This window comes from Callithrix jacchus, chromosome 14 (assembly GCF_049354715.1).
Source record: "Callithrix jacchus isolate 240 chromosome 14, calJac240_pri, whole genome shotgun sequence".
Taxonomy (NCBI): domain Eukaryota; kingdom Metazoa; phylum Chordata; class Mammalia; order Primates; family Cebidae; genus Callithrix; species Callithrix jacchus.
The window spans coordinates 53427890-53450074 of record NC_133515.1 but is presented as its reverse complement, the minus strand read 5'-3'; the positions used below and the strand labels follow the sequence as shown (position 1 = coordinate 53450074).

At 42.2% G+C, this 22185-nt stretch overlaps 1 protein-coding gene across 5 annotated transcripts in view; it reads right to left on the bottom strand.

The window, feature by feature from the left end:
* LOC128929630 (uncharacterized) overlaps positions 1 to 22185 on the bottom strand; it is a 55671-nt gene that overhangs the window by 25710 nt on the left and 7776 nt on the right. For 4 of the 5 annotated variants that reach the window (XR_013526601.1, XR_013526602.1, XM_078349288.1 and 1 more), the window contains exon 2: positions 8088 to 8219. Coding sequence is in view for 3 of the 5 variants with exons in the window: in XM_078349288.1 (XP_078205414.1) it covers positions 8088 to 8143 (56 nt within the window). In the remaining 2 variants the exon portion in view is untranslated. Of the gene's footprint in view, positions 1 to 8087; positions 8220 to 12654; positions 13450 to 22185 lie in introns of those variants that run through there. The other variant, XM_078349287.1, reaches the window with a different exon arrangement.

The window sequence follows — 22185 nt, the reverse complement described above, 5'->3', positions numbered from 1 at the left end:
CATTTAAAATTTATATCAGGCTGAGTGCTGTGGCTCACACCTTTAATCCTAGCACTTTGGGTGGCCAAGGCAGGCAAATCATGTGAGGTCAGGAGTTCAAGATCAACCTGGCCAACATGGTGAAACCCCATCTACTAAAAGTACAAAACTTAGCCAGGCATGGTGGTGGGTGCCAACTACTCGGGGGGCTGAGGCAGGAGAGCCACTTGAACCTGAAAGGCAGAGGTGCAGTGAGCCAAGATCTCACCATTACACTCTCCAGCTTGGGCAATAGAGAAACTCTGTCTCTGAAAAAAAAAATTATATCAAAGGTAAGGCTGAATCTTCTTTCTGAATTTCTGGAGTCTACAGATGCAATGGCTAGATCCTATTCCCAAGCTTATGGTGATAAATAAATGTCTTTGGGTAAGTTAGACAGCAAATACTAGAGTAATTGAATAATCATTTTTGAATAGTAATCTTTAAACAGAACTAAATGTATTTAATTCTAAGCATTCCAACAGAAATGGTTTCCTTTGCAGTATGCCATCTTGCCCCTTCCCCATTTGTGTTGTTATTGCTAACCCACCCCCATTTTAATTATCATTTAATTATCTTCATCTACAGTTGAGTGCCCCCCTTCTGTTGGAAAGCTTATTTTATATAAACCAAACCATGGGTAATTACCTATCAAAAGCAGATTTATCTCAATTCCCACTGAAACTAGATGAAGCAGTTCCCTTAAGTCATAAAATCATGCAAAATTAGATCCAGGAAAAAAGGACGGCATTGAATTTGAATTTATAGAATACCAACAACATAGGTACTGTTGGGAAGCAATGCCCATTCATATTCCCTGCTGGGGAGTATAGAATCTTAGTTCTAAATTCATCCTCTAGGATATCAATTGTGGCAGGTACTGTAGGTGGACTCATTCACCACCTTTTCCCAGCCCATATTATATTGCCTTTATCTACAAAAAGACTGGGGAGGCCAGGTGCGGTGGTTCACACCTGTAATCCCAGCACTTTGGGAGGCCGAGGCAGGTGATCACAAGGTCAGGAGTTTGAGACCAGCCTGGCAAACATAGTGAAACCCCATCTCTACTAAAAATACAATAATTAGCTGGATGTGGTGGCAAACATAGTGAAACCCCATCTCTACCAAAAATACAATAATTAGACTATGTGCCTGTAGTCCCAGCTACTTGGACACTAAGGCAGGAGAATCACTTGAACCCAGGAGGCAGAGGTTGCAGTGGATAGAAACCATGCCATTGCACTCCAGCCTGAGCAGCAGAGCAAGACTTCATCTCAAAGGAAAAAAAAAAAAAAGACTGGGGAAAAAAATTAAAACCTCATTTTCTTAGCCCCACCACATTCCCTTGCAGTAAGGATATATTATGTGAAACACTTCCTGTCAGTGAGACACATGTACAAATCACCTATTTAAAATCATGAACTAGCCAGGTGTAGTGGCTTACACCTGTAATCCCAGCACTTGGAGGCCAAGACAGGAGGATCACTTGAGGTCAGGAGTTTAAGACCAGCCTGGCCAATATGGTGAAACCTTGTCTCTACTAAAAATACAAAAATTAGCCAGACATGGTGGCACGCACTTGTAATCCCAGCTACTCAAAAGACTGAGGCAGGGGAATCGCTTGAACCTGGGAGGCAGAAGTTGCAGTGAGCGGAGATCGCGCCACTGCACTCCAGCCTGGGCCACAGAGTCAAACTCCATCTCAAAAAAATAAAAAATAAAAACATGAATTACCAGCATTTCCAATCCTAAGTATATTCCCCAGGGATATATATATTCCCTGGGGAATGTACTTAATATCCCTGGGGAATATACTTAGGATTGGAAAGCAGGGACTCAAACAAGTACTTATTCACCAATATTCATTGCAGCATTATTCACAATAACCAAAAGGTGGAAACACCCCATGTAGATGAATGGATAAACAAAATGTGGTATATACCTATGATAGAATATTATTTAACCATAAACAGGAAAGAAATTCTGCTACATGCTACAATAGAGATAAATTTTATAAACAATTATGCTAAGCGAAATAAGCCAGACACAAAAGGACAAATATCGCATTATTCCAATTATACGAGGCACCAAGAATAGGCAAATACATAGAGACAGAAAGTAGACTAGAGGTGACGGGGGCTGGGAGAAAGGGGGAATGGGGAACTGTTGAATGGTTATGGAGTTTCTGTTTGCAGTGATGAACACGTTCTGGAATAGACAGTGCTGGTGGCTGCACAACTCAGTGAATGTGTATAATGTACATTCAAAATGGTTACAGTAGTAAACATTTGTTACGTATTACGACAATAAAAAATACAAATTTTTAAATCTTTATGCCTATTTTCTACCTAACAAATTGTTACTCTGGGTCTCAATCCTGTATTTTGTAAAAAGATTCCATATGTTACTGACTTTAAATAGGATTCTAGCTTACTACTGAAGATGTCTTGAAGGCAGTTCATTTTACCTGAGGCTAACTAGAGGTAAAACCAATAATAAACAACGACAGGCTAGGTACAGTGGTTTATGCCTATAATCCCAGCATTTTGGGAGGTCAAGGCAGGTGAATCACTTGAGGTCAGGAGTCTAAGACCAGACTGACCAACATGGTAAAACCCTGTCTCTACTAAACATACAAAAAAGGAAATTAGCTGGGACTGGTGGCAGGTGACTGTAATCCCAGCTACTCAGGTGGCTGAGGCAGGGGAACCATTTGAATCCGGAGGTAGAGGTTGCAGTGAGCCGAGATTGTGCTGTTGCACTCCAGCCTGGGCAACAAGAGTGAAACTCCATCTCAAATAAATAAATAAATAATGACAGAGGTCTGTGGCTCCCTAAATATCTGCTTTGCTTCTCCATCTTGAAGACATGGAGAACAGAAGGGATCTGGAGAGAAAGAGGAGGAAATATGTGCAACCTTCTATTTAGTGCTGACCAAGGCAGGGGCACCCACAGGAGGCAGGAGATACCTGTGGCAGATGATCAGGAAGGAGGGATATTCTTTCCAGAAGCTTAAGGTGCTCTTCCGTTTGGAGGTGTCTTGCCACAAGATTTAACCTGCCTAGTTGAGAATCACATTGACGAGAGGTGTTGCTAGCCAGGAGAAGCAGCAGCTTCTGCTCCCCACACCCCCCCCACCCCCACCTCCTCTAGACTCTGGGCCCCTCCCTGCTTGACGCAAGGTTTTTACTTGGTAATAATAATTAATTAACATTTATGGAGTGCTTCCTTTGTCAGGCACTGCTGTAAGCATTTAACACGTATTACCTCATTTGAATCTTACAAGATTCTTATAAGATACATATTATTGTTATTATTTCCATTTTATAGATGACGAAATGGAAGCAAAAAAAGTTCAACTGTCCAAGGTTGCAGATTACAAGAGGCAGAGCCAGGATTCAAACCCAGACAGTCTGACCCCAGTTCCCTCTTGCTTAAGCATTACTTTGTGCTGCTTCTTGTTATCTTACAGATACTTTTCTTCTCTGAGTAGTATCTCAGTCCCCAGCTGTGTTTTAACTTCAAAACATTTTTAGCTAGTATCCTCTCTGCCACAGTCATAGGTTTACAGAGGAACAAAAACGTGTGTGTGTGTGTGTGTGTGTGATTATACAAATCAGATAACTTTCATTTTATAATTAGATTAATTAGGGTAACATTAGCAGCTGTTATGGATACAACCCTAAAGTCTCATTTGCCTAACACAATGGAAATCTAATGCTTGCTAAAGTGCAAAACAGGTGTTCCTAATCAGAGGATAACTCTCTCCTGACAGGCTTCCATCTTATGGCTTCCCCTTCTAGGAAAGTCAGAGCTCCTAAGGATGTCACACCCTTCTGCATCAAGCAGGAAAGAGGAAGAACATGGAGGCTCATCTGTAAAAGGTTATTATGGTCCAGGCCTGGAAGAGGCACACATCACATGAGTTCTCATCCCATTGGCCAGAACTCAGTCACATGGCCATATTATTTAATAGTAAACAGGAAAGAAATTCTGCTACCTGCTACAATAGGGATAAACTTTAGAACAATTATGCTAAGTGAAATAAGCCAGACACAAAAGGACCTGGCTGCAAAGAAAGCCGGCAAATCTCAGCCAAGTGTGGTGGCTCACACCTGTAATCCCAGCACTTTGAGATGCCAAGGCAGGCAGATCACTTGAGGTCAGGAGTTCAAGACCAGCCTGGGCAACATGGTGAAATCACATCTCTGCTAAAAAAAAAAAAAAAAAAAAAAACTTGTCTAGGCACAGTGGCTCATGCCTGTAATCCCAGCACTCTGGAAGGCCAAGGCGGGCAGATCACCCAAGGTCAGGAGTTTGAGACCAGTCTGGCCAATATGGTGAAAACCCATCTCTACTAAAAATACTAAAATCAGGTGGGCGTGGTAGCAGGCGCCTATAATCCAAGCTACTTGGTCGGCTGAGCCAAGATTGTGCCACTGCACTCCAGCCTAGGCAACGAAACAAGACTTCGTCTAAAAAAGAAAAGAAATCTGGCAAATCTTGACCAGCTGTGTGCCCAGGGAAATGAGAAAACAACTTTTGGGTGAACACAAATAGAAATGGCAATCTGCCATGATAGCCTTCCAATCCAACAATGCATTTGCCTAGGTGATGTTTTCAGAGCTCTCCTGAGCCAGAGACTCGAGTCATTGCCAAGGGTCTTGGGAAGGTAAAATGGACCACCAACAAGTGAAGACGTCCCTAAAACTCCTCTCGACTGCATCTATCGTTGCTTACCCTTATGCTTATCTTATTTTATTTGTGTAGGGTCTCACTCTGTTGCCCAAGCTTGAGTACAGTGGCATAATCTTGGCTCACTGCAACCTCTGCCTCTCAGGTTCAAGTGATTCTCCTGCCTCAGCCTCCTGAATAGCTGGAATTACAGGTGTGCACCACCACACCCAGCTAATTTTTGTATTTTTGGTAGAGACAGTGTTTCACCATGTACAGTAGGCTGGTCTGGAACTCGTGATTTCAAGTGATCTGCCTGCCTTGGCCTTCCAAAGTGCTGGGATTACAAGCATGAGCCATGGCACCTGGCCCTTTATGCCTTTTTTTAACCTTACAGATTAAAAAACCACAAATGTGGCTGGGCTCAGTGGCTCACGCCTATAACTCCACTTTGCAACGGGGGCAGATTGCTTGAGTCCAGGAGTTCAAGACCAGCCTGAGCAACATGGCAAAACCCCATCTCTACAAAAAATACAAAAATTATCCGAGTGTAGTGGCACACACCTGTAGTCACAGCTACTTGGAAGGCTGAGGTGGGAGGATCACTTGTGCCAGTGAAGCCAAGGCTGCAGTGAGCTGTGATCATGCCACTATACTCCAACATGGCTGACAGAGGGAGACTCTATCTCAAAATAAATAAATAAAGATGAAATTGAAAAGCCACAAGTAATATGACAGTCTGAATCTTTCACTGATTACTTCCATAGAGAGGTATCAGCTAAGGTCCAGAAGATTTAACCAAGCACAGGCTCCCCAGCTATCAACACTTTTGAGAAGTGTTTTGATACCTTTTGATAATGTTCTTGGGCAAACATTATCTTACAACAGATAAGATCACAATATTAAGCAGCAGAAATTGGGCTATTATTTTAGACCCTTTTCTGCTTAACCTATACTTTAATAGACAGTTATGACTTTTTGGTTACCTGAATGCATGTTTGTATGTCACACTAGATAAAGAGAGGATGATAAGGGTGTTTCTCTATCAAAACTAGGAATGACCCCAAAAAGCAATTGGTCTAAGAGTCTACGACGGGAAGAAAATGTATTCCCTTCAATAAAGTAAGATGATAGTTAAGATAAATTAAGTCATGGCTTTTAAAACACATTAGTATCATATAATGACTTTTAAAAGAAAAAAACGCTGGGCGTGGTGGCTCATGCCTGTAATCTCAGCACTTTGGGAGGCCGAGGTGGGTGGATCACTTGAGGTTGGGAATTCGAGACCAGCCTCACCAACATGGAGAACCCCCATCTCTACTAAAAATACAAAATTAGCCAGACATCGTGGGGCAAGCCTGTAATCCCAACTACTTGGGAGACTGAGCAAGGGAATCACTTGAACCTGGGAGGCAGAGGTTGCTGTGAGCCAAGATCGTGCCTTTGCACTCTAGCCTGGGCAACAAGAGTGAAACCCTGTCTCAAAAAAAAAAAAAGAAAGAAAGGAAAAAAAAAAAAACATTTCTTAAAGACCTGGCATGAAATATACATAAATTGACTTGATACTTGCCAAAAATATCTCTTGCAACTATGCCCAAAATATGTACATATTTAAGTAACGACCAACAGGCAACATTCAAAAACAAAAAGAGTAATTGCTATGGGTGGCTATTTTCTCCTTTCAACATTTTCTCTAGTATTTTTACATGTTATTGTTAACAATTTCTTTCTAATTTGTTACAAAAGAACAAAGAAGCAGACAAATCCTTTCCTGTTCTTAACACAGCTGTAAGAAACCTTCCATTCTTCAGTAGAAGACAGTCACCATTTTCATCTAGATTGGCAGAGTAAGTAGTTCTAAAGTGAAGTGTAGAATTTTTTAAAATTATAGTCCCCTGATCAAGACTGGGGGAAATTAATTTTTTAAAGCATGTGAAAAGAGCACTTTCCTAGAGGATACACAAGGACTGGTCAGTCTGTTCCTAACACTGAGGATGCCCAAAGCCTGCTACCCTGACCAGCACTTTGACTATTAAGAAGCTGAGAGGTGAGACTACTCCTTGACTTAGAGAATATTTTATTGGCAGAAGCTCCAAAGAGATCCTTTCTTTAAATATTCACTGTGTTCAGCGTACCCTATTACCTTAGGGACTTACTGAGAATTCCAAGAAAGTCTGTTTTGCATCCTTAGGCCAAGGTTAGCTATTTCAGGTGGTTGGTGTATGTGATGTGTTTTCTTATGGACACCATAATTTGTCCCTGAAAACCCATTTTTTCTACAAGGTCTTTTAAACTTCCCAAATCTCTTTGTGATTCTTAAGCTCACCAATGACTATCAGAAAGTGCCACCTGTGTCCAAGCCCACAATTTCTCACCTTCATTAAAATATCTACCTTCATTGCCCTATTAGATCCCAGAGAATCTTTGTCTCGCCTACTTAGATATCACTTAAAAATCCCAAACATGTATGAACATTTGAAGCTTCCCTGAGAAGTCAAGTTAGAAACTCAGGGCTCTCTCCTTTATTCTTTGAGACAGAATCTCATTCTGTCACCCAGTCTGGAGTGGAGTGTCAACATCTCTGCTCACTGCAACCTCCACCTCCCAGGTTCAAGTGATTCTCCTGCCTCAGCCTCCCAGGTAGCTGGGATTACAGGCATGCACCACTACACCCAGCTAATTTTTGTATTTTTGGTAGAAATGGGGTTTCACCATGTTGGCCAGGCTAGTCCCGAACTCCTAACCTCAGGTGATCCACCCGCCTCAGCCTCCCAAAGTGCTGGGATTATAGGCATGAGCCACTATGCCTGGCCTCCTTTATTCTATTCTAATAATTCTACCTGAGACATATGCAGAGAGTTAGTACAGTTCTCTTTATCCTTTGCTCATAATCCAGTACTTCCAATGAATTACTTACCGATGTTGGAATTACCCACTAGCAGAAGATGATACTTAGGATGGAGAACCATAGAAAACATAACGCAGAAGAGGGAATAGGAATTGGTATCTGCAGCAGGTCAGGCAAGTATTCCTACGTCTTGTTGGCAGACTCCATGAGTCCCTTGTGTTTCTGCACATCTATGACAGATTTTATTTACTCTGGGTTATCCGCTCAAGTGAATAGCCTTAGAAGATAGTGTCTTCCTCCAGGATGGAGGGCAGATTTGTTTGCTGTCCCAGATAATAGAGATAATGTTGCTCTCCAGGGCAAAGTTTGGACGGGTTTGCAAGCAATCCCCTTATAAGACTGTTGGTTTCCTAAGTTCATGGTTCCTCAGCTGTGCCACAAACCCACTGTGTGCACAACATTCACTGGGCCTGCATCCACATTATCACTGTGGAACTTGGGGACAGGAGGAACAGTTGGAAACATTAAGATTATGCAGCCTACTTACCATGAGTATAAAGTTCTTTCTTTTGGGCCCAGGACATTCATGTCTTCTTCCAACATCCAGGAAACAGTGGCAGACTATCTTGTTATCTTGAAAGTAGAATAAAATCTCAAGCCTTCGCAATTCTTGACTCTCCTAACAAGAAATAGCTCAGTGTTAGGATGAGGAAGTCATTGATATGGTTTGTCTCTGTGTCCCCACCCAAATCTCAATTGTACATCTTCAATTGTAATCCTCAGTGTTGGAGGAGGGGCCTAATGGAAGATGATTGGATCACAGGGGTGGATTTCCCTCTTGCTGTTCTCATGATAGTGAGTTGTCACAAGATCTGGTTGTTTAAAAGTGTAGCACTTCTCCCTTCATTCACACTCTCTCCTGTTCTGCCATGTGAAGATGTGCCTGCTTCCCCTTTGCCTTCTGTCATGATTGTAAGTTTCTAAGTTTCCTGAGGCCTCCCCAAGCCATGTGAAACTGAGCCAATTAAACCTCTTTTCTTCATAGATTACCCAGTCTCGGGTAGTTTCTTATAGCAATGCAAGAACAGACCCACTTAACCACAGTCAAAAGGAATTTTGATTTCACAGGCAAAACAGATAGGTATGTATGATGGCTAAGTATTCATGTGTGCCTTCCATTCAGGTGAACTTATCTCTGATCTCTTATACTTACCAGAGGACTTACCAACTTCTCACAGATCCATTAACAGTATCTCTGAATGTCTTTTTTGTTTTGTTTTTGTTTTTATTTTTGAGATAGAGTCTTGCTCTACTGCCCAAGCTGGAGTGCAGTGGCACGATCTCAGCTCACTACAACCTTCACAGCCTCCCAGGTTCTCATGCCTCAGCCTCCTGAATAGCTGGGATTACAGAAATGCACCACCACACCCAGCTAATTTTTTGTATTTTTAGTAGAGACAAGGTTTTGCCACATTGCCCAGGCTGGTCGCAAACTCCTGAGCTCAGGCAATCCACCTGCCCTGGCCTCCCAAAGTGCTTTATAGGTGTGAGCCGCTGCACCAGGCCTGAATGTCTTTAACAGAGGTAACACCACTATAAACACCAACTATGTGGCCAGGATATGCTCTTACTTTTGAAAAGAGCTTTCCCAGGAGGGAGCTGTTTTGTTCTCATGGAATAGAACAGAGTTCTAGGAAGAAGAGAGTTTAGAGAATGAGAGTTGAAATGTTAAAAAATTTCTACTAAATCAAATAATCTTCAACTAGGAAACAATAAAATATACAAGTCATATGCAGATACCTCAGTTATAAACGGAATCATTAATTTTGCCAGCTATACCTAATGACATATTTTGATTATCAATTACTTTCCATTCAAATTGTAAATCTTTTTCTAAGAATGAAAGAACTAAAAACATGAGAGAATCCAGCCATCTCTAACAATAACAGATTATGATACTTAACCCCAAACTTGTGTTAGATAACTTTGATCTACACAGGACACCTGGGATGGAGATAGATTTCATATTTGTTATTAATGATTATCGAGAGAGAGTCTCAAAATTGTTTTCTAGTATCTATGCCTTGCTTTCAGACTAATACAATCCAAAATTGTTCTAAAAATGTTTAATTGCAGTAAACCAGATATTTATACAAGAATTTTTCTCATTCAATCCAAATATATATATTTCTACTGTAAACTGGAATAAAAGCAGATTTAGCCACTTTAGTTGGAACTCTATTCTTTGCTTTCCACTAAAATAATAGAGCTGTAATGCTGGGCATGGTAGCTGACGCCTAATCCCAGAACTTTGGGAGGCTGAGGCAGGTGGATCATTTGAGATCAAGAGTTCAAGATCAGTCTGGCCAACATGGCGAAACCCCATTGCTACAAAAAATACAAAAATTAACTGGGTATAATGGCATATGCCTGTAATCCCAGCTACTCAGGAGGCTGAGACAGGAGAATCGCTTGAACCTGGGAGGCAGAGGTTGCAGTAAACCAAGATGGTGCCATTGCACTCCAGCCTCGGTGACAGAGTCCATCTCAATAATAATAGTAACAGAGCTGTATAGTAAAATTGTACTAATTCTCGTGAGTATTATCATTTGTTACTACTGAGAAATTCCTTAATATCTAATGTGTTTTGGAAGAAGAGGGGCTAGTATTTTAAAGATAACTTATAAAAGGACATTGAATCTAACTCAAATTGAAATTTCTAAACTTATTCTTGCCTTTCCTTTCCCTATCCAGAAATAGCCCCTACAGATCAAACCCATTCATAAGAAAAATGCAAATTACAATAACATTGCCATGCTGAAATATATATTTTTACCTATAAAATGTACAAAGATAAACAGATTTGGTCATATACTGTGTTACAAAAGTATGGGAAACCAGGCACTGTTATATTTTACTTAATAGGAGAGAAAATTGATATAATCTCTATAAAGAACAATTAGACAATAGATAAGTATTTTAAATGGAGAAACAATTTGGCTGAGAAATTGAACTTCTAGGGACTTATCATACAGATATGCAAAATGACCTGTGCACAAGGCTATTCATTGCAGCACTGTTTGAAATAGCAAAGGATTGGAACAACCAAACACAATGGAATACTGTGCCACCAACCCCCCCAAAAAAGGGCATAAATCTGTATATAGGAATTTGGGCCAGGTGCAGTGGCTCACACCTATAATCCCAGCACTTTCAGAGGCCGAGGTGGGTGGATGATCTGAGGTCAGGAGTTCAAGACCAGCCTGACCAACATGTCAAACCCTGTCTCTACTAAAAATACAAAATTAGCTGGGAGTGGTGCATGCCTGTAATCCCAGCTCCTTGGGAGGCTGAGGCAGGAGAGTTGCTTAAAGAGGTGGAGGCTGCAGTGAGCTGAGATTACACTGAGCTGAGCCACTTTACTATAGGCCTGGGCAACAAGAGCAAAACTCCATCTCAGGAAAAAAAAAAAAAAAAGAATTTCATAGGACCTCTAAGCAAGGTACAAAAGAATGTATACAGTATGGTAGCATTTGTGTAAGAGACAAAAATGGTATGTATATAATGCCTCTGTAATGCGTCAAGCCTGAGCTACATTTCCCAGAATTTTTTTCCCAATTTGTTTCCAGTTAAGATGGGCCTCAGAAATGAGACATTTCTACATTAGGTTTCAGAGGCAGAAATGAAACAGAGCCATTTTAATTTTTATGCGGAAAAGGTGGAAGTAGGCACTTTTGCAGTTCACAAACAATATTGTATATCTGTTGGCCCATCTCTTTGACATGGGAGGCATTAGCTAGCCTGCAACCACTTCATCTTGCCCTGCATTCTTCTTCAGCAAGCCTCTCCATCTCTGGGCTCAGATGTGTGTTTTGGTTTTTGTTTTTGAGACAAAGTCTTCCTCTGTCTCCCAGGCTGGAGTGCAATGGAGCAATCTTGCCTCACTGCATCCTTTACTTCCCAGGTTCAAGCGATTCTCCTGCCTCAGCCTCCTGAGTAGCTGGGATTACAGATGCCCACCACCAGGCCTGGCTAATTTTTGTATTTTTAATAGAGACAGGGTTTCACCATGTTGGCCAGACTGGTCTCAAACTCCTGACCTCAAAGGATCCACCCACCTCAGCTTCCCAAAGTGCTGGAATTATGGGCATGAACCACTGCATCCGGCCAGATAGAGGTTTTATATGAAGGATTGGCTCACTTGAGTATGGGGGCTGAGCGGTCCCATGATCTGCAGTCTGCAAGCTGGAGACCCAAGAAAGTTGGTGGTGTAGTTCCAGTCCAAGCTCCAAAGCCTGAGAACCAGGGGCCAGTGGTGTAAGCCCCATTCTGAGTTTGAAGACCCGAGAGCCAAGGTACAGATATAGAGATAGATAGATGATTGATAGATAGATAGACAGACAGACAGACAGACAGCAGATAGATAGATAGATAGATAGATAGATAGATAGATAGATAGATAGATAGATAATAGATCCTATTGGTTCTGTTTTTCTGATGAAACCTAACTAATACTTATGGTTGCCCTGTCTAGAATCAATGTACACAAATTTAAAAAAGAACAAAACTGGTATGTCAGTTCTCATGTGTTCTTTGTTCTTTGCTCTTTCTACCACTCTGTCAAAGGATGCCATTTGTTGGGACACTTAAGGTGTATAGTCCTAAAAGGCACTGGGATGCCCTACGAGCACTAGTCCCTCCTAAGGCCTTTATGTAGTCAGCATACATAATCATCTGTGTAATCAGTATCAAGTAGACTCTATCAAAGGCAGTTCATCTCTCAATGGTTTGTTCAGTCCAACTGAGATCAACCGTCCTGCATATCATCAGAGTTCCTTGAGGGTGCTTTAACTCAGGACTTTGGAAATAATAGAGAGAATCAGTAAAGAACCAAACTAAGACTTGTGGTAAAGATAATCATCATTAATAACTATATAACTCTTTACAATTTTCAAAGTTCTTCTATATACATTGACTCATTTCTGACTTACATATTAATTGCCACATATCCACATTGTACAAAAATTTCAGCATACTCCAGTCACTCCTGAGGGATCATCATTAATTCCATTTTACAAATGAAGATATTGAGGTTTAAAGACATTGAAACTTACCCAATATATTCAAGTAAGTATCACAATTAAGACTTGAGCCCAGCTGGACACAGTGTCTCACGCCTGTAATCCCAGCATTTTGGGAGGCCAAGGTGGGTGGATCACTCACTTGAGGTCAGGAGTTTGAGACCAGCCTGACGAACATGGTGAAACTCTGTCTCTACTAAAAATACAAAACAAAATTAGCCAGACATGGTGGCACATGCCTGTAATCCCAGCTACTTGGGAGGCTGAGACAGGAGGATTACTTGAACCTAGGAGGTGGAGAATGCAGTGAGCCAAGATCGTATCATTGCACTCCAGCCTGGGCAACAAGAGTAAAACTCTATCTCAAAAAAAAAAAAAAAAAAAAAGACTTGAGCTCATACCTACCTAATTGCAGAGCCCATGCTCTTCACTAGTTCACAGTACTCTTACTATAGCCCTGTGAAGGTGGTAGGGTTGATTTTTTTATCATACTCATTTTACAAAGAGTAAGGCTCCAGAAAGGATATGAGTTGACACAGCCGTGCAACTATGACAAAGTAGAAATCAATAAGAATGTCTGACTTTATATCTCACACTCCGGTTTACTTAGCCCCAGTTGATTATGGTAAATATACATAAATGCACTCTTGTTTGACATGTATTACTTGCAGAAGATTGATCAGTTTTTCCATGAGTAGCTGGAAGCAAAGTCTATAAACTGTTTTGATCTTCAATAGCTCATGTGTGTGTATGTGAGAAAAAGAGAAAGAGAGAGAGAGAGAGAGAGAGAGAGAGAGAGAGAGAGAGAGAGAGAGAGAGAGAGAGAGAGAGAGAGAAATTTCTCACTATGTTGTTCAGGGTGGTTTCAAACTCCTGAGCTCAAGGGATCCTCCCACCTCCGCCTCCCAAAGCGCTAAGATTACAGGCATAAGCCACCATGTCCGGCCTTTTTTTTTTTTCTTTTTGCCCTGGACGTATGTTGTCTGTGTCCTAGGCATCTGCATAGGCCTTGAGTTTGGCAGAGAAGTTCTCAGACTCCTCTTGCAATATGAGTCTAATTATCATGTGGCTCCCGCTCCCACTGATGCTTCCTTAGAGCAAGCCTCAGAGCAGCATCTTCTCTCCTTCTTACCTCCTGATCTTATCATCTTTGGCAAGGATTGCTTTCTTTTCAGTGCCCCACTTTGTGCTACTTCTGCATTCCTGTCGGCCTTTAAGATACATTTCAAGCTTCTGAATTTTAGCCAGTAACTCTCAGATTTGTTCACAAGCAGAACACTTGAAAACATTACTATTAAGGAAGTCAATAAGGGAATCAAAATGGCAAGCCAGGAATTCAAGAGTAAGGAGCAATCTCTAAACAATGAAATGGGAGTAGAGTCCTACATCAATTGCCTACGTGAGGCAAGCAAGACCTGTCAGTTTGCTTTTTAAAACTTTTTTAATATACTTGACACAAATATTAAAGCACATGGAACAACATACTACGTACCTGAGTGCCTACCCCTTCCCACAAATTCTAAAATTGCTTCCTATTTGTATTCTTTTCCCGATTGTAAAAAGCACATAAAGGCCAGGCACAGTGGCTCATATCCGTAATCCCAGCACTTTGGGGGACTGAGGTTGGTGAATCGCCTGAGGTCAGGAGATCAAGACCATTCTAGCTAACATGGTGAAACCATGTCTCTACTAAAAATAAAAAAATTAGCTGGGCATGGTGGCGGGCACCTGTAGTCCTAGCTACTCAGGAGGCTGAGGCAGGAGAATTGCTTGAACCCAGAAGTTGGAGGTTGCAGTGAGCCAAGATCAAGCCACTGGACTCCATCCTGGGTGACAAGAGTGAAATGCTGTCTCAAAAAAAAAGTTGTCAAAATGTTAATTATTGCTAAAGTGGGGTGACGACTACAGTATTTTAAAGGGCTTAGAATAAACTATCCATTGAACATACACACACAATCTTTTTTCTGTTTTTTAAGAGACTGGGTCTCACTCTGTCAACCAGGCTGGAGCATACCGGTACAATCACAGCTCATTGTAACCTGGAACTCCTGGCCTCAAGCAATCCTCCCATCTCAACCTCCCAGAGTATTAGGATTACAGGCATGAGTCACTGCACCCAGCCATCATCTTTTTATTGAGGGAAGTTATCATTTTTATCTTTTTGATTAAAACATACAAATGTGTTTTACGGGGGATTGTTCAGCCACATAAATACATATCTTTATACATTTTATCTGCACCAGTGCTTAGTCTTCTGGTCAGTCAGTTGCTTGCGTTTGTATGCCATGCTTTCCCTCTGGATGCACTTTTCTTGAGAAAATTCTTAATCATCTCTCTAATAAAGCCTGTGGCAAGTTTTACTCTCATTTCTGAATGATAGTTTAACAGGGCATACAATTCTAGGTTGATGGCTTTTTTTTTTCTCAATGAACATTTTCATAATTTCACATCTTTGTCTTTTGGCATCTATCACTGTTGATGAGAAGCCAGCTGTCAACATAGTTGTCATTCCTTTGTAGATAATTGGTCTTCTTCTCCCTTCTGGTCACGTCTAAGATTTTTCTATTTATCTCTGATGCAATGTCACAATGTGGCCAGTGTGTGGACTTCCTTTCATATATTCTGCTTGGTATTTTGTATTTGGTATCATTTCAGGATGCATATTATTTAATTTTAGATATTTTTTCAACGCTAGAATTTAGAAATGTTTAAATTTCCTCAGCTCTCTTTTCCAATCTACTAATATCCTTATCCCTTCTGATCTAGAGTGTGTCCCCAGCTATTGACTTCTCTTTCAAGAACCATATTTTTATTTCCATTTGTTTTCCTTTTAAGGATAGCATCCTTTAATTTTTCCTTTTGAGGATGTGACATTTAAGTTGAGAAAGTAGAAGCCATGGGAACTGGTAGGTCTGGAGTATTCCTGGCAGAGAATACCTTTAGGACCTGGATATTGTAATCTCCCTCCTTCAAACTGCTACTTTACCTTTACCAGCATTTACTTTTTTTTTTTTTTTTTTTTTTTTTTTAAGACGGAGTCTCACCCTGTTGCCCAGGCTGGAGTACAAAGGCTCAATCTCGGCCCACCACAACCTCCACCTCCCGGATTCAAGCGATTCTCCTGCCTCAAGCTCCCGAGTAGCTGGGATTACAGGTGCACACCACCATGACCAGCTAATTTTTTGTGTCTTTAGTAGAGATGGGATTTCACCATGTTGGCCAGGCTGACCTCGAACTCCTGACCTCGTTATCCACCCACCTTGGCCTCCCAAGTGCTGGGATTACAGGCGTGAGCCACCGTGCCAGGCTCAGCATTTACTTTCAACTTGACCTATAAGAACAGCTTGGCCGGGCGCGGTGGCTCATGCCTGTAATCCCAGCACTTTGGGAGGCTGAGGAGGGTGGATCACGAGGTCAAGAGATCGAGACCATCCTGGCCAGCATGAGGAAATCGTCTCTACCAAAAATACAAAAATTAGCCAGGCATGGTGGCACACACCTGTAGTCCCAGCTACTTGGGAGGCTGAGGCAGAAGGATCACTTGAACCCAGCAGGCGGAGGTTGCAGTGAGCCGAAACCACGCTCCAGCCTGGCGACAGAGGAAGACTACGTCTCAGAAAAAGAAACAGCTTGATTAGCCAGCACATTGACTGAATCTAGAGGCTCTGGTGCTCTATCCATGCACTCATTACCAAGGTTCAGGGTTGTGGATAATGTGATCCACAGACCTTCTGAGTAGCTGACTGGGTCTTGGTCTCATTAAGTGAGCATATACTAACTGACAGAATCTTTCCAATATGGCCAGTCCAGCCATATGGTATCCCAGAGACAAACACAAGCTGACTGAGTAAGACTGAATGGTTTTATTTGGAATGAACAACAAAAGGCAAAGTTTTATATTTACTTTTTAATATTTTTGTTCCTTTTTTCATTCATCTATAAATCTCTATTTGTTCCAGCAACATTTGTTTTGTTGTTGTTTTGTTTTGAACACATTGGGTCACATGATGTTGCCCAGGCTGGTCTGGAACTCTTGGGCTCAAACGACCCTCCTACCTCAGCCTACCAAGCAGCTGGGACTATAGGGGCATACCACCACACCCAGCTTAAATTTAATTTTTGTGTCAAATATGCACTTTATGGAAACTAATAAAATTAACTATCATCACTTAGCATGATCTTGATCATATATAAAAGTGCAAACTTGGGCATTAAAATCACATGACAGTCCTCACAAAGGTGTTATATGGATGATTTGGATACTCCAAACTGTACTAATACTGGTTTTTTGGTTTTTTGCTTTGTTCTGTTTTGTTTTGAGGCGGGTCTTGCTCTGTCACCCGGGTTGGAGTGCAGTGGCTTTATCATAGCTCAACTGCAGCCCTGAACTCTTGGGCTCAAACAATCCTCTCACCTCAGCCACCCAAGCAGCTGGGACTACAGGTCCATGTCACTACAACCAGCTAAATAATTTCTTTTTATAATATTTAATTTGCAACCAAATTAAGTTTAATCCTGGCTAGACATTGAAGATACCCCGTTGTAGAATTATTGCTCCCACTCCCTATATGACTGAGTAGCTGGCTGAGTCTTGGCCTCATTAAGTGCATGTATACTAACAGAATCTTTACCTCCAGTTGGGTGGCAGTGGCAGTAGGCAATTCTAATGTTCTTTTCCTCATGCCACGTTACCTTGGATGCCAGAGTCAATCTCACTGATGCCTCTTCTCTCCCTCTTCCCTTCCTCCTTCTCAACAAGTACCATTCTTACAATTGCCGATTTTGTGCCACAGGACAGTACTGTACTTTCTGACTGAGAAATTAACATATCTGGGCTGGGCACAGTGGCTCACACATGTAATCCCAGCACTTTGGGAGGTTGAGGCAGGTGGATTGCCTGAGGTCAGGAGTTCGAGACCAGCTTGATCAACATGGAGAAACCCTGTCTCTACTAAAAATACAAAACTAGCCAGGCATGGTGGTACATGACTGTAATCTCAGCTACTCAGGAGGCTGAGGCAGGAGAATCACTTGAACTGGGAGACGGAGGTTGCAGTGAGCCAAGATCATGTCATGGCAGGCCAGCCTGGGCAACAAGAGCAAAACTCCATCTTAAAAAAAAGAAGAAGAACATATGCACGCATCTTGCATTATCTGATAAAGTCAGCTTCACTATCAGTCTGTCAGACCATCTAGCAGTCAGGTGCTAACACACAGCACAGGTAGGTAAGTTGATCCCCTTGGCACCACCACACAGTGTGCCTACATGTAGCCCAGTGGGCCCACTGACTGTCCGCATGCCATGCAACATTGAAATCATGCTGAATGTTTTTTTTTTATAAACTTGATAGTGTTGGCTTTGTCTAGCATTCATCGTCCTCATTTCTCACAGTGCTACTAAATTAAGATATACTTAGATCAAAAGAGGCTGACTAATATACATTGAGCTTTAAATTTTTAACTTACTTCTGAAATTGCATGACAAAGTAAAACAATGTTAAGTTTCTCACATTGCAGAAAAACTCTCATACTTTGGGGCTTGGCTAATTCTAGTAAGTCTCTTTTTGGATGAAGTAGTTCAAGCACAGAAGCTGTCTTCACAAAAAGAGAAGACTCTCTCTAGTTCCTCCTTAAAAAGAGGTCAGTGCCTCAATGATGTTGTCTTCAAGAGAACAATGTCCTGTGTTTTTCAACCAAGAATCTGTGGTTTCCAATTCAATAACCTGTCACTACCAAATGCTGGTTCAGAAAGAGTGTTTAGGACAACAGAAATCTATGGTCTTAGAAACCAACAGATCAAATAAGTTAATATGAAATCAAATTCAAGTTTTTAAAAAATACTTCTTCCATTTATAAGCAAAGTATGGGTACAGATAATTTCAACAAAATTAATTTTTAAATGAATACAGGCTGGGCATGGTGGCTCATGCCTGTAATCCCAGCACTTCAGTAGGCCAAGGCAGATGGATCACTTGAAGCCAGAAGTTCAAGACCAGCCATGGCCAACATGGTAAAAACCCCATCACTACTGAAAATACAACAATAAGCCAGGCATGGTGGCACATGCCATTAGTCCCAGCTACTCAGGAGCCTGAGGCAAAAGAATCAATCACTTGAGCCTGGGAGGCAGAGGTTGCAATGAGCCAAGATCATACCACTGCACTCCAGCCCGGGCAATAGAGTGAGACTCCATCTCACATACATGCATACATACGTACATACATACATACAATCTGTTAAGATAGGATGAAAGTTATAACTGAATTTCCCATGGCTTTTGAGGTTTCCCATGGCCTTCAAGAACTGGTATGATCTGGCCCTTGCCTTATACCATTTGCTAATTTCATTTTCCAGTTATATTAGTCTTCCATCCACTTCGAGATGAGCTGTTCCTATCACAGGTCCTTTGCATTTATTATTTTCCCTGACTGGAATATTATTCTGCCTCTTCTCATTTAAATGTCACCTCTTCAAAGAAACCTTCCCTGAACGCCCTATGCAAGTAGGTCAGCCTCTTTAGTCCCTGTCACCACACTCTGCTTATTTCCTGCCATAATGTTAATCGGAGTCTGCTACTTTCTTATTGGCTGTTTATTTATGTAAACATCATGAAGACAGGAATCTGATTTGTTTTGCTCTCCTAGACTTTATGTGCTTGGTGCAGAAGTCTACCAGCCAAGGACGTCTTCCTGATGCAGCTGCCTCCAATTTAGAAAAATCATCAATGTGATTCAAACAGTAAAAGCCAAGACACTGTGATGGATTTCATGCAGAATTATCCACATAGAATTTTGGATATTCCCTAAAAGCCACAAACCCTAGTCATGAGGTCTGAAATTTTCAATTCAGTTCTGAAATATTTGTATTACAGTTAATTCTGCATAATGGCCACTAGAGGGGGTCACAGCCAAATCCTATACGCTGAAATTTAAGCTACTTTCTACTTAGAATTTTTAGAAGCTCTGCAGCCCAACCCTACCCCCAACACTGTCGGCACCCCTCCCCCAGGAAACCCCTCTGTTTCTTTCCATGACTGAAAGCTGACATCCCTGACAGATGTCCATCCCAATTCTTTAAAAACAAACAATATATGATGAAGAAGTCACTACCTTGTGGGACAGACTATTCTTCAGCAGAGCGGCACTGTTATTTAGAAAGTCCTCTTTCTCCTGGACCTATCTGTAACGGCCCCTCCTTGCCAAAAACCATTAAGAAACCAACACTTGGCCAGGCACAGTGGCTCACATCTGTAATCCCAGCACTTTGGGAGGCCAAGGCAGGCGGATTCCTTGAGGTCAGGAATTTGAGACCAGCCTGGCCAACATGGCGAACCCACGTCTCTACTAAAAATACAAAAATTAGCCAGGCATGGTGGCACATGCCTGTAGTCCCAGCTACTCGGGAGGCTGAGGCAGGAGAATCTCTTGAACCCAGGAGATGGAGGTTGCAGTCAGCCAAGATCGTACCACTGCACTCCAGCCTGGGTGACAGAGCAACACTCTATCTCAAAAAGAAAAAAGAAACAGGCCAGGCGCAGTGGCTTACACCTGTAATCCTAGCACTTTGGGAGGCCGAGGCAGGTGGATCAAGAGGTCAGGAGTTCCACACCAGTCTGACCAATATGGTGAAACCCTGTCTCTACTAAAAATACAAAAATTAGCCGGGCCTGGTGGCACACACCTGTAGTCCCAACTCCTTGGGAGGCTGAGGCAGAAGAATCACTTGAACCTGGGAGGTGGAGGTTGCAGTGAGCCAAGATCGCATCACTGCACTCCAGCTTGGGAGACAGAGTAAGACTCCATCTCAAAAAGAAAAAGAAAAAAGAAACCAACATTAGGTCAGACATGGTGGCTTATACCTGTAGTCCCAGCACTTTGGGAGGTTGAGGTGGGCGGATCACTCGAGGCCAGGAGTTGGAGACTAGTCTGGACAATATGACAAAACCCCATCTCTACTAAAACTACAAAAAATTAGCCAAGCCTGGTGGCCCGAGCCTGTCGCCGCAGCTACTTCACATGAATCACATGAATCACTTCAGCCCTGGAGGTGGAGGTTGCAGTGAGCCGAGATCTTGTCACTACATTCCAGCCTGTGGGACAGAGGGAGATTCTAACAAATAAAAATAAAGAAACCAACACTTAGAAGCAGATCTTAAGATGAGGAGGGAAAAGCCAGGCACAGTGGCTCACATCTACAATCCCAGCACTTTGAAAGACCAAGGCGGCCAGATCAGTTGAGGCTAGGAGTTCGAGACCAGCCTGGCCAACATGGTAAAAATCCCATCTCTACTAAAAATACAAAAATTAGCCAGGCACCTATAACCCCAGCTACGTGGGAGTCTCAGGCAGGAGAATTGCTTGAACTCGGGAAGCAGTGGTTGTAGTGAACCAAGATTGTACCACTACACTCCAGACTGGGAGATAGAACAAGACTCCCTATGAAGAAAAAGAAAAGAAAGCAATGCAACTTTGGTCTCTAGGCTGAGCCATATTGTCTAGAATATCATTTGGAGTCTTGGCCAGTCTGTGCCAACACGCCTCCCACCCTTCCCATCCTCAGCCACTGCTCCTGAAAAAAGGTCACTGTGTTTTCTCTCCATTGACCCACTGGCCCACTGCTTGCACAGTAAACCTACCCCCAACACTGTTGATAACCCCTCCCTCCAGGGAGGTCTGGCTCCCCTGCCTTTGTCTCTAGGAAAGGTGGTGGGTTTTCCCAGGGTCCCAGTAGCCTAAGCAGGACTGGCATCACCCAGCTGCCGGCACCACTCTCAAGGCATCCCTTCTGCTGGGAGATTTGTGTCATTCTGCTGCTCCATTGCCCCTTGTTTATCCACTGGTCAAGCCAGCATAGAAGACTTTGGTTTCTCATGTTGATCCAGTACCACCCTGTTCTTTGCAGATAACTTGTTCATTCCCCTCATTCCTGGACCTCGCATTGAACCTCACATGGGCCCTAGTAATTGTCTCTCCAGCTTACTCAGTCCCACTCCCCATAGCATCTCCTGCCTCTCACTAAACTTCCACTGCATTTGCTCCTCACAGCTCAGGTTTCACTTCTTTTCCTATCCAACCTACACTCCCGCTATTATTTTTCTAACCTCCTTCATATCCTTTTCCACTTATCTTTCTTCCCCAACTTGCAGAGCCAAAAACCCAACTTTATAAATGCAACCGTTGTCCTTTTTTGCTCCTACACTAAACACTACTAGTGAAGATAACAGTAGCAAGTATTGGCCACGCTTGGTGGCTCAAGCCTGTAATCCTAGCACTTTGGGAGGCCTAGGTGGGTGGATCACCTGAGGTCAAGAGTTCAAGACCAGCCTGGCCATGATGGTGAAACCCCGTCTTAAAGAAAAAAAAAAAAGTAGCAAGTATTTATTGATAACTACTTTACAAGGTAGTACTATTATTATCTGCAGATGACGAATGAGAAAAATTAGGTCCTGAGGGAGTAAGTAAATTGCCCTAGTTTACAGGGAGTAAGCCACATAATTTGGCTTAATCAAATATATTTAAAACATGTAAAGGAGTGGTGGTTCACGCCTGTAATTCCAGCACTTTT